General features: G+C 42.6%; 1 protein-coding gene across 1 annotated transcript; it reads right to left on the bottom strand.

Annotated features, from left to right (window-relative positions):
- Nucleotides 1-357: 357 nt before the first annotated feature.
- On the bottom strand, nucleotides 358-7,657 carry steap4 (STEAP family member 4). The gene is made up of 10 exons (XM_053432400.1): nucleotides 7,085-7,657; nucleotides 6,749-6,856; nucleotides 6,585-6,655; nucleotides 6,375-6,462; nucleotides 5,119-5,397; nucleotides 4,911-5,005; nucleotides 4,684-4,794; nucleotides 3,965-4,007; nucleotides 3,678-3,842; nucleotides 358-1,186 (listed from the first exon to the last, which is right to left on the bottom strand). Exons 1-10 carry the CDS (start codon nucleotides 7,283-7,285, stop codon nucleotides 929-931), a joined length of 1,419 nt encoding a protein of 472 aa, XP_053288375.1. The 5' UTR covers nucleotides 7,286-7,657; the 3' UTR covers nucleotides 358-928.
- Between the last annotated feature and the right edge of the window lie 5,288 nt (nucleotides 7,658-12,945).

Below are 12,945 nucleotides of genomic sequence, written 5' to 3'. Positions count from 1 at the left end.
TTCTTCACGATCAGCAAAAATGACTTGCTGCAGTACAGCATCAGGGGCCGTTCTGTACTGTCACAACCAAATAACATGTCCTCTCTGCAGGGGGACTCCTGTGATGGAGCAGCCTGCACGCTGCCTTCTCTTCTGATGTGCTGAGACACAGTAGTTACTTGGGACAAGCCTGTAGCTCAGAGTGAATGTTTCCTGGAAAACGGCATCAGATCAGCCAGAGGCATGAACCCTGGAGAGGGATCAGACGGAGCACACTCGACTCAGCAGGGAAAACCTCTCTGAGTTTGACTGAGCTTCCAGACAGGATGAGATATTTATACATGGCAGGAGGAAAACAAGAGAGACAAGACAACGCTGCTCAGTGACAGTGAAGTTTATTTTGGAGAACATTTCCAGGTACTGTAGTGCGAACCAAATATAGAAAAACAAATCACAATTTACAGAAAAAAAACAAGCCAATAAACATAAGGCACTGTTAACTGTAGATTGTAGAAACTCAGATATAAATCTCAGATATGGTCAAGCTGTTGCTGATGTTGAATGAGTCGCTTCATTTAAAGGACGAGTACACAAGGCATGTTAAAGACATGATATAACAAAGGTGAAGGGCATAGCTGCTTCGACATGTCTGTGATTATATACGTAGGTATGAATGAATCATGAAACACCACACAATGCCATCCTGTCACACATTTGTGAACAAAATGGAACAATTCCAACACGAGTGCATAAAGAGACTGTTTTGTCTGTTGGCTTTGTTAACAACAGATCGCAAAAAAAAAAGAGTATAGTGTCAGATCTACCACATGCACAACAGCAAGCTATAGTAACCTGATGAGAGAGCTTTTGCAGGGCAAGTCACTGTGGTGTCTTTGTGTCTGTGTTTTCCGTGCAGAGCAATGTCTTTGTGTCCGTAATTGCGATAGTCCTATGTGAGCAGTGATTTCTTGCTGTCATCCTCCGGGTCGGTCCTCTCCCAGCCCTGTCGAATGCGGGTGAGGGTGCGGTCCACGCAGGGCAGCATGAGCAACAGCTTGAGCACCAACACCACAGACGGCAACACCAGGCTGAGCATGTAGCCAGGAGGAGTGTACCATTTGTAGGCGTAGGATTTAAGGAACCTGTTCCACCCATACAGGTAGGTGTGAAGGGTGCAGAGGAACACCGTGAGGTAGCCTAGCTTTGACTGGAAGAGAGAGAGATAAAATAATGCATTAACATATACAGATTCATAGAGTTACAGTCCTGAAAAAACAGATCTAATCATTGTGTAAAGTTCCCAGTGAGCTCAAATGCGATAGAATGGCCTTAGAAGCTGTTTTCAGATCATAAACAACACAAAATGTCTTGAAAATTGCATCTGGATATTCTCCGGAGTTTGCCTTTTACATATGAAGAATGCAGAAGAAGACGCAACAACGGAAAAATGTCCAGAACATTGAAGCTAGGGGTGGAAACTGAGTACAGAACTTGCAGGAGGCAGAATATAACTTCTAAAAGTGTGTGGACCGCACAGTAATTTGGGCCTTCACAGTTCTCAAATCACGTCTTCACAAGATGACATCTTGGTTGTTCTTCCTGAGTTATTTCTATTCCTCAAGTTCCACGTTTACGCCCACTTCAAACTTTCCTGCTGTATTCTCGCATGAGCTCACCCAGACATTTTAACAGAGAGCTGGCAGGAAAAGTTTGAGAAATGTCCGCAGCAGCTGACTTTCACATTTGCATTCTCTGTAAAAAAAATCTGGAAAATTTTCGGTTCATGTTATAAACACCTACACATTTGCACACATGTTAGACCATGCTCATCTACCTGGTGCGAACATACTGCAGTACATCGTGAATGTCCATGCATCCACACATTTACAGGCAGATAGATCTATTCTATACTCAAAACCTTAAGACTGTGGCCAAGGATAATATATGCCCCCCAAATTACATTTGATGAATAACTTAACATTTAAAGCGCTGCTCTAATTTGGGCTGGAGTAAAGGGGAGGGCTGTGGAATGAGAAAATGAGCTTGGCATGACCCAGTTACATTTATGAATGATCTCGTTCCCTGTAGTGAGTCCAATTTCATTCTGATTGGTCAAAGTGGGAGAAAAAAAGGTAAATATTTGTGTCTGCCTTAGTGAAAACAATCAAAGTGGAAAATTTTGCAAGGAAACGATGAAAATATCCCCAACATGCCAGAGTGCTTCATCTGAGCCGACGCACCGTGTTGGCCAAATCACGTAATGTGAAGATCCCAGCGAGCAGTTTTTCTGCCGGTATCCACACATCTTATAAAGGTCCAGTAGCCTCTTTCTGTAAGTTTCTAAGTGAAACCTCAGCCGCCTGGAGCATAAACAGGTGCAATAGTTCACACAACATTTCACAACACACTTTGAAGTTTCTCCAGAGGACACATTTTAAGTGGATACCAAGTGACCCTGTTTAATATTAGGAGCATGTGTCTCTGTTAACTGAATCATCAATCTGGTTGTCATTTGCAGCTTTTCAAGGCCACAGTGAAGAGGTGAGATAATCATCTGGTCCATATTAAAACTTCCCAATGAGCTTGTTTGTATTCTTTTTATCAGAAGAAGGCTCATGAAATATCACAGAATTGGCATTAAAATGAGCGGCAATGTGCTCGTCTGCCATTCAGTTTCCTTTTCGTCGTGACTTGAAGTGCCCTGTTGGGTACAAAAGGTTTGAAACCTTTCCTGCGTTTCATTTTGTGAAGTGGTTGTAGCATTTAAGTGCAAATCTAACTGGAGAGAATACACGCGTGTGGCTTCTTAACTTGTGTGGTGATCAAGGGTCTAAAGATGTCGCAGGAAACATAAACAAAACTTGAGCATTCAAGATTTATGTGGATACCAGCGGAAAGGTTACGACTTCACAACTTTTAAAGGAAAAATTATTTAGATAATCAAGTTCATTATCTTCATTTCTCATAATCTTACTTGAAAAAGTTGACATGCTCTAATGTTCAGAAAACGCACCACGTTCCTCATACTTTCCATTGCTGCAGCTCCACCTTTCAGCTTCTGTCTAAAACGCTTAGTTTTAGCTCCTGTCTCTTTAAGGCCGCCCCTCTGATTAAGTATAGTCCGCTCTGATTGGCCAGCTAGCCCACTCTGTTGTGATTCAGACACTTCCAGCACGTGTAGATGTGTATTATGCAGATTTCTATCGTGTTGTTTGCATCTGCAGAAGTATCGACTGACAAGGCGTTTAAGGTGCATCAGGAGCAATATTGTCTGAGCGGGAAGGAGCCTTCTCCACCACAGGACTTTGGAGTTTTTAACTTTGCAGAACTTTTGTCATACAGAAGAAATCTGTGGACACACTAAAGGAGAAAATGTAAAAGCATAATATGTCTCCTTCAATGATTCCTGTAAACACACACGCACAGACACTATAAGGGAAACATTGTTGGGTAGTTTGCTCAGGAGACCAGAAGGCTCACACCACTGGAAACTGTTGTGAGAAAATTCCACAGTCTCATTCCTCCAGTTGTGACCACCAGGGTTTCACCATGCAAACAAGATGCAGGGACTGAGCCAAGTGCTGATGTGCTGCACAGTATCCTACACAACTCAAGTAGAATTTGGGTCCAAAAACTGAATGTATAGACAACTAAAGCTCACACATTCAAATATCCATGAATTATTTAACAGTGTCTACCTGTACGAAGCTGAACTCCCTCCAGCTGAGAGCATTGCTGACGGAGGGCAGAGACGTTATTCCCAGCAGGAGATAAACCGCGAATCCCAGGATCCCCACAGAGTAGTAGGAGTCCGAACGCCAGGCTGAAGTGTTGTCAAACTCGTTCGTTTTGTTCTCCTTGATCTTAAAGTGACAGTAAACAAATACCATTTGTGTGTGTACTGAAGGAAATGGATAACTATGATTTCACGAGTATATATGAGTACATTTTTCATTCTTCTTTTCGACCTGTGTGGCTGCCTTACCTGTGAGATGGTACTTGCACCAATCCTGAATCTCACATAATATCTGGAGGATGAAAATTAGAAAGGTATTTAGAGAAATAGCATCTGGAAAATCCAGACAGCTCTACCTCTGTGATGACTAGCTCATATTAAACCAACCCTCGAATACCTAGTTACCCCCCTGGATCACCATAGCAGCCACTGCAGTATCCACCAAGTCCACCATTGACCATTAAACCTGGTCATGTGACAACTGAGATATCAAAGACTGCTGAACAAGTGTTTTCTGGAATAAACATTCATGCTCAATCTTAGCTCTTTCTTTCTTTCTTTCTTTCTTTCTTTCTTTCTTTCTTTCTTTCTTTCTTCCATCTATTCCTAAGATGTCATTATCAAACCCTTATGACAAAAACTGTAATTGAGGCTTGATATTTTACACTTTCACAATCAACTTTACAATGAATAACTATAAACAAAACTAGAAAATTGAAATAACATATACATATAATTTGAATTAAGAAAATAAAACAGATCTTTATGTAACATGTAAACATAAATTCACTTCTTGACGGCAAGGTTTCATATCAGCATCTGTGAAAGGTCCATATCTTCCTATTTTATCTCGTCAATTCATCACTTGACAGAAGGTTTGGTTAAAGTTTAGATATTTTCCAAGCTGACATTATTTGTTGAAATTAATAACAAATCTTAAAAGTAAATTCAGGATTAACCACTTGTACCTAATGGGGATGATAAGGGTGTAGAGCACATGTAGAAAGGCGAAGCCAAGTGCCAGTAATCCCAGCTGTTTTCTGCACAGCATCCAGCGATCCAGCCAGTTAGGGAAACGCCTACAACAACAAACATACTTTAACTGGTATGAAGCAATATTTAAAATACATCAGAAATTGTGCACCTGTGTTCAGGCACTAAATATCATGTCATTCAGTTTGTTCTGATGTCTGACTTGTATTTGGTTCCTCTGTAGAGCTGAAGGACGGCAGCGATGACGCCAGGCAGGTAGCACAAAGCCAACATGATGAGTGACACAATGGGAAACACCTGAAAGATAAAGATTAAGAACAAAATGAATCATTGTGAGGACATGAATGTGCACCATGATTTATATGAAATGATTTTTCGAGGAACACATGCTGGCGCTAAGCAGTGTTTACCTTGTTGGCCAGGGACACCATGATTCGAAAAGAGATGTCTTTCCCCTCATAAACGTACGTGTAGACGACGTCTCTGAGGAGCACGTAGAAGAAGAAGAAGGCGGTGAGGCCGACGGCAACGCGGAGAGGCAGCCTCCACTCAGGGAACAGCTGCAGGGGGAAGTCCTCCAGTTCTCTGGCTGCAGACAGGGACCCTCTATCCAGAACTGAGAAGCCCAATTTGGTGGCTGCCTCTGCCACTGCCTGCTTTGCCTCAGCACTGTTTCCACACAGGTAAACCTGCAGCATGAAAACATCTGTAGTTTTTAAAACATGTTGGTTGACGATTGTCTTCATTACCTCATATTTATACATTTATGTTTATTTCCTTGTACACTCAACGATCAAACCAATTTAAGTAGAGTAAAGCAGGTAAAAACGAATAACAATGCTCAGTCAACATATGTGATTTTGCTGATAGTGGTCCAAACACCACAAGACAACCCAATACGTACACATATTCCCTCCACAACACAAAGCACTCCTGTGTGGTTTTAACGTCCACTGGGATTCCGCAACCAGATCAAAATGAAAGGGAAAAACCTGCATACGCCGCAGCTTTGCAGCACCCAGAGAGAGAGAGAGAGAGAGAGAGAGAGAGCAAAGCACGTGAAAGGAAGCACAGATCTGGGAGAGATTGTGGAGTTAATTGATTCAAGGAAACATCAGAGATGGCAGTCACAGCAGAGACAGAAGGCTGTCAACTCAGGTTTGGCCTCTTTTGCTCGGATTTGGGTTTGATCAAGACTTCAAATGAGTTGATCATATAATTTTGACATAAATGTTTACCTCTTGGGAGGCGACAATTAGTTTTAACTTGTTGCTCGGCACCCCAATGTGCAAACACTTTGGAGCCCTGAAATCTGTGAAAAATGGCCTGACTCTCAGTGTGAGTGAAAAGTGAAAAAGATCAAATGTAATATAAACAAACAAACAGGATTGAAAACATAACCTCCTTGCTGCATACCTCTGTCAAGGCTAACCCCTTGTGTCATCACGTTAAAGCAAGTGAAAACAAATTCCCTCATCTGCTCGATTGTCTGGATCTGTTGCTCCAAAACATTTTGTTACTTTCACTTTTTAGAATTCATGGAAATGTTCAAATAGTTTTGGCATAATCCTGCTATTTTACAAACACCATTGAAAACATAATATAATACTTTATACAGATCTGATGCTGAATGTGTAAACTGTTTGGAAACAGGCTCCTTCAGTACCTGTCTGTTGGCATCTGTCGGTCCGTTCTGCAGAGCCCAGGCAGACAAAGTGTTAAAACCTTTCACCACATGAGCTCCGGGGACCAGCCTGGAAAACAAACAAGAAACATTTGCTCCTTGTTCCAGCAGCTGCTGAGGATTCAAAACACATGATCCACAACAGTTCTTAATGTTTTTGGCCATCCTCGCTATTGCCGGATTTCCTTTTACCTCTGCAGGTACTCAGCATTGGCCTCCGGATATAGATTCTTCTTGAGGTTGTTGCTGACGTCCACCAGCACCTTCCGATCAATGGAATTAGCAGAGTGGATTAAAAGTTAGAAATTAACCAACTGCTGTGTGAGACAAAAGCATCTGACCGTGCAACAAGGTACCTTCCCCTTGAGCTGAGGTGCGAGAGCCTCGAGGAATTCATAGTGTTCTCTGTGAATGCAAATAAACACCAGACCAGCTGACTGAGACGCTGCCGCATGGCTCATCACCTGGAAAACACATGCAAACAAATAGAACTACTGTCATTCAGGGCCATTACATATGAAAACACACTCAGTAATGAATAGCTGGCTGACACACACTTCATCAGTGACCTTCTAGCTCACTTGCTTTCCCCCAGAGCTGAATATGCAACAGTATCAGCTATTGATTACAACAACAATCATCAAAACAAAAGCTGTAAACACAAAATCTGAACTCCAGTGAGAGGGGTGTACCTGAGCTCCCTGAGGCAAGGGGCCACAGCTGTGTGGTCTGCGGCTGCCATAGACCACCCTGTAGCCAGACTGGAGCAGACGCAGTCCCAGAGAGCGACCCAGGTCCCCCGTCCCATAGATACACAACAGCTCGGACTCTGGGGCAGCTGCTGTGCCGAGAGGATTCAGGGACACACTCTCTGGCTTCACCTCCTTTGACATGTTGCTCTTGCAGCAGGTGTGACCACCGTCTGCCACAAAAGCTGAGAATATCTCCGGATGTTTTCAAAGAACAAAACACTCTGTCAGGGTTTCCCTCAATGACTAGACAGCCGCTCCGGAATATGGCTGAGTGATATGTCCAGACTTGAGGCAGCGGTAGCAAAATTATAGTCCTCAAAGTAACAGTTCATGTGGGTGGTTCTGGGAAAAGTGTCTGAGGAATCAAATGTCAGCCCCTCAGGCCAACCTGTATCCACTCATTACTCTGTGTAGTGACAGATTTTTGTCTTTTGAATCTGTTCATGTTTTGGTACCTCCCCTCCTCCTTCCCTCTCAGGATAGGCTGAAGGCTGTCCACACTGGGAAACTCTCTGGCAAAACATAGGAATGTATCTGGCACAAGTATCAGAGTTGTGTTCGGTTAGTGTGTACAAACTCTGTGCTTTTTGGTGTCTGTGTGTGTTGGGGTAGGAAATTTTGTGTCAATGTGTCAAGGTGACCGTCTTCTCGGAAATCACCAGAACATTAAGAACGGTTTGTACAACGCTGGAAGCCAGAACTTGCATCCCAGTTTTCCAGTGTCAACACAGGGGAGTTTCTTCATTTACGAAATCACTGCTCTGCAAACATTGGGTAACGCAGTGAGGCAGTAAGGGAAAGCCCAGTTAATATGAGGACATAACGGAAATGCCCATATTAAAACAACCCAATGTGCTCACCCATGTGTGGCACATTGTGCTGCAAATCTTTTAATTGTGGTTTGTCTAATGTCAGCTGCTCAAAAATAAATTCCCCTTAATGGTGTCCACTCTGTAAGTTTATGAGCTCTTCTTTTGCCCGTACCCCTTACGCTTCCAGCAAATTTCAAAACGATTCCTGATAACAGACAGACAGTAACGGAAACATAGCTGCTTGGGTCCAAGATTGAGTTCAGAGTGAGACGGGACTGAGATCACAGGCAGTTTACTCAATTAATGAGAGCAGCAGCAACACAGGGCTCTGTACAAACAGCAGATCTGGATCAGGTTAAGGTCGTGCGATGCAACATAATGTCCTGGAATGCCACCATCCCCCTCCTCTCCTTCCCAACACATTCTCCATTATATGACCGGAAAATTCTCATTCCCTGCCGAGTTCATTCTTACTTTCACATGTGTGTGTGACAAAAAAACACACACAATCCCCGCAGGCTATTTGTTGTGATTGAATGGACCTCATCGTTAAAAACAAACTGTGACTACATGCTGATTCATGGAGTTTGCACACAAACCCACCAATTACAGTCTAATCTGGGCTGTTGTGTTGCCCTGTGAGTAATTAATATTCTGAGCCTCGTCGATGAATTTGGCCTGTGAGTTCAGTCCCCCTTATTTTCACAGAGGTCCAGAATAGCTGCAGTGTTGAGGGTTGAGGTGAACCACTGGCCCAGTGACCTGTCCTACACTACAATTATTCCCTCTGCTCTGCTGCTTCACTAAGTGACCGTGTGTGTTTGAGTGAGTCTACATGTGACACAAATCTAATGGTATGTGAACAGAAACTCTCGCGCGCACACACACACACAGACACACACACACACACACACACATACACAAGATAATGTAATGAAATTTGCTGCTAATCTGGTTGCTTGGGCAGTAATTACCCTAAGACCTTAACAACAATTAATCTGCTGTTTGGGAAGAAAGGACTTGCTTACTCTTCCCCAAAGACCTTAAAGCCTGGAGAAGACTTTTATAGAAACATTATGAGTTCTTTTTTGAGTCCGTGAATAACAACAAAAGAAAGATTTTAATGTAAATACAGCAGATCAGGGATTGTCATGCACATTGGAGGTGTTTGTTTTTCCAAAATGAAGTGGTCGGGTGAAAGTGACCCAGAGTTCCTTGTCCTCTGCAGCCGAGCTCAAAGATAAACGGGGAAAAAAAGTCCAGGCAATAAAGAACAGAGTTCAACCTCAGTGAGCTACAGGGAGAGCTGCTCGTCAGTTACACACCAAACAATCCAGCCTGGAAAACACAAAACTGAGAGCAGCAACAACACATCATACAAGTCAAGTCTAGGAAAAGGCACTCCCGGGCGACGGTGATGATTGGACCATCCACTATTCCCAGGCTAAGGCCATTACATGATTGGGTTTGCACTGCGCAATATCTGATTGTCTAAGCAAAATGCAAAGTGCATTAGAGCCCCAAGTCTGTGCTAATGAATTCTGCTGCAAGAAATGAGGCTCACTGACAAAGTAAAATCCTACTTTGTAGATCAGTGTATGATCAAGATGATTGATGTCAACTTGCAATTCCAAATGTTTGAATGCGGTGCCTGTTCTGTGCTATTATTAAAGCAGGTCTAATAAAAGTGTAATTATGGTCAAGGTGGAACTCGGTCGTTAGAGAGTCGAAGATAAAGAAAGGGGGGAAAAAGTGAGGTGGGTTTTCTGCAGTTATTGAGTTATCAGAGCAGATGCTCCTCAGGTAATGGATTATAAGATACATGAATAACGGTAGCAATTATTCATTGGAGAGCATGGTCAGGGTGGGAGGATGAATTATTAATGAGCTACAGTAGAAAGATTTGTTGCAGAGTGTGATTTCATGTCAAAAAGAAAGAGGGAGATAGTATGGAGAGGGGGTGGGTGCATTAGATAATGGCTGCAGAGCAATGCAGGGGATTGGTGGTCGGGGCTAGTTGGATCTGAGGTGTGACCGAGCCGAGGAGACACTGAGCCACGAGGCAACCAAAGAAGAGCAAGAAACAGCCTGGACCGAGTTTGGTACAGTGCCTTTTTCTGCTTCTTGCTTCACCTCCTTTCCAACACATGATCACCGTGCTCTCACATGAGCTTCCTTGGCCATCTTTTTGATTTTTGAGGTTTTGAGTTTCAAGGCATGGCCGAACAGAAAGGCCACATCTAAAAGAACTGCTTTTCTTAAGGCAGAAACATGAGAGGGGAGTGCTGAAAAACAAGCCCCATACACTCGTCATTTTCTCTAATGATGGCTGAGCTGTCAAAACTTCTTTTTTTTGTGGGGCCTTTAAATGCGTGAGGGAGGAAAATGAGGTCCAGCTGACTGGTTTACAGCAGATGATACCCTGAAGTAAAACTTATCTTGGCCTTGGAGAGGGTCAGGAGTTGTGTTGCAAGCTGCGCCTCTCTCTCTCTCGCTCTCTCTCTCTCTCTCTCTCTCTCTCTCTCTCTCTCCCTCCCTCGCTCCCTCCTTCCCTCTGTCTCTGGTCTATCATTGTGATCGTTGTAGAGATTTACAGTGAAATCTCCCTACTGACCCCTGCTGCATTGGTGCTCAATGAGTGGCCTGTAAAGTTAATGGGTCAGATCCAATCTTTCCTTGTAACACACTCCAGTCCACATGCGCGCACACCCACACCCACATGCACGCATGCACACACACACACACACACATTGTCCCGCCTCTCACAATGCAGAGAAGAGTCAGGACACGCTCTCAGCTTTTTACGGGTCTTAAAACCAGACTGAATGAGTGAGCACTAGTCCTCTGGTAACATTGATGTACGCCATATTACAGAGACCCCGAGGAGTTAAAACTAAATCTAAAAAGATGTGAAGGTTTTAATAAACAGAACCGTAAACCCACCATTTACCCACACAGTCCATCCACGCTGGTGTTACGTCGCAGATTAGACAGTGTGCACAGGGCCTGATTATTATACTATTAAAAATGTTTAGCTATTTTTCCTGAACGTCAGTCTAGTCAAATACTGTGTGCACATATTGCAGAGCTGATATTTTCTCAGATCTCATCCTTCCTTCCACAGATAAATAGACCCTGTGATGTAACTTTTAAGACCCCGAAATTGTATTTTTTTCAATCGGCTTCTTACCACGAGTGATGGGATCTGGCTAAGTGATCGGGGTATTTCCCATGACACGTCCATGATGAATAAATATTATTTATTTTTCTCTCTCTCTAGATTGAAGTTGTCTGTCGCCTAACCGCAAAAGGCTCTTGGTTCGAATCCATGTTTGACTGGCGTGCAGTTTGTATTTTCTTCCCAATTGAGACTAGTGTTTGTCTCTGTATGTTGGCCCTCTCGCCTCAGCTGTGGTATAGATAATGGATGGATGAATGGTTTGAAGTTGGCAGGGCAGTTTGGAAAGTACATGGTACCGTCCATGTTGAAAACCAGATGCAAAAATAAGCATTCACTAATCACTGAATCTGTTCTCATCCGATATCAGTAACAACACACACAGAAGCAGATGAGCAGTGTTCAACGTACAATATGCAACTTCAGCTGCTAGGGGTCTCTCAATAGAAACAATAACAACAGACCTAGTGTGGTGGTGTCAGGATGCAGCGTGGGATCATGGGAGTTGTTGTCTTCACCTCCAATGCAAGTGAAAAATCTGACGCAACTCAGACGCAAATCATGTTTACGAATGAGGTTGTGTATTAAAATTGTGTTCGTCCTACACAGCAAAGCAGACCGGCTAAATGGCTAGCTGTGTGTTTATCCTTCGTCATACATCTTTTGTCCTGGAAGTTAAAGCAATTTATATTGGATATGATGCAAAATGAGACGTCCAGTTACCTTGAATCACACTTGGGATTTCTCTGGGTTCGAACATTGTTAGAGACATTTGGGATGATGAAAGTACATGCATAAAAAAATAGATAACATCGGTCTAATGAATTAATGTTACATATTATATCTTTAACTGTTAAGAATATATATTTTTTTATTCTCATGGATATTTATTGCTGTGATGAGATACAGATTTTAACTAGGGTTTTGCAGGGGTTTTAAAGCTTAGAGATTAAATAATGGGGCAAAAGCCACATTAGATACAGAGGCTGACATCAGCTATATTATGTGGGATCTTCAGTGTGTCAGCTATTAGACGCCCTAAAGGCCCTGGGAGGAATATCTATCTTGTGAAAGCCCCTGTGTGCGGGTCAGGCACCAGCCGTTGATGAAATACAGGAGTGCAGCAGCAGCAGCAGCAGCAGCAGCAGTAACAGTGACAGCACGAGTTGCAAACTGAGCCATAAAGCTGCCTCACCGGCAAACCAGGAGTGTAAGTGGGGCTTTTTTGACAGCTTAAATACACCACCTTATTACAAAGGCGCTGCTGGATATTGCAGCGGGTACGAGTGTGGCATGAGTGTGGCAGTGCAACTCAAATTATGTGTCTGGATTAGCTCTGTAGTTTTTTTTTTTCTCTCCCATGTTTTCCATTTATGTTTTACTCAACCACAGAGCGTTTTCTTTATATATATATAGTGTGTTTGGCAAGACATATTTTTTTATTTGATATATATGAAATGTGATATACTAATCATCACATTTCATATATATATATATATATATGAAATGTGATATTAGTTTTCATCCTCAAAAATACATAGGTGCTGAACGCAGCATGTTGCTTCCAGGAAATTTAGTTTCAGTTCTGTTTTCAGTGTGTTTGGCAAGACGTTTTTTCATGTGATATATATATATATATATATCCCATAACAGAACTGAAACTAAATTTACTGGAAGCAACATGATTCACATAATCATCACATTTCAGTGAATAGTCTGTGACACCGAATAGTGTAGAGAAAAGAATATGAACTAAAAGTATTGAGTATATGCTGACAAATTAAGGCTGAAAATGTATAAATAAAATACTT

This window comes from Pleuronectes platessa, chromosome 10 (genome assembly GCF_947347685.1).
Source record: "Pleuronectes platessa chromosome 10, fPlePla1.1, whole genome shotgun sequence".
Classification (NCBI taxonomy): Eukaryota; Metazoa; Chordata; class Actinopteri; order Pleuronectiformes; family Pleuronectidae; genus Pleuronectes; species Pleuronectes platessa.
This window is presented reverse-complemented; position numbering and strand designations above follow the sequence as displayed.

Coding starts and splice junctions, on each gene's coding strand:
- steap4 (XM_053432400.1), bottom strand. CDS start 7,285: ATGTCAAAGGAGGTGAAGCCAGAGAGTGTGTCCCTGAATCCTCTCGGC. Junction 6,463..6,584: donor AATGCTGAGTACCTGCAGAG/GTAAAAGGAAAT, acceptor TTTGTTTTCCAG/GCTGGTCCCCGGAGCTCATG. Junction 5,398..6,374: donor CGACAGATGCCAACAGACAG/GTACTGAAGGAG, acceptor TTCATGCTGCAG/GTTTACCTGTGTGGAAACAG.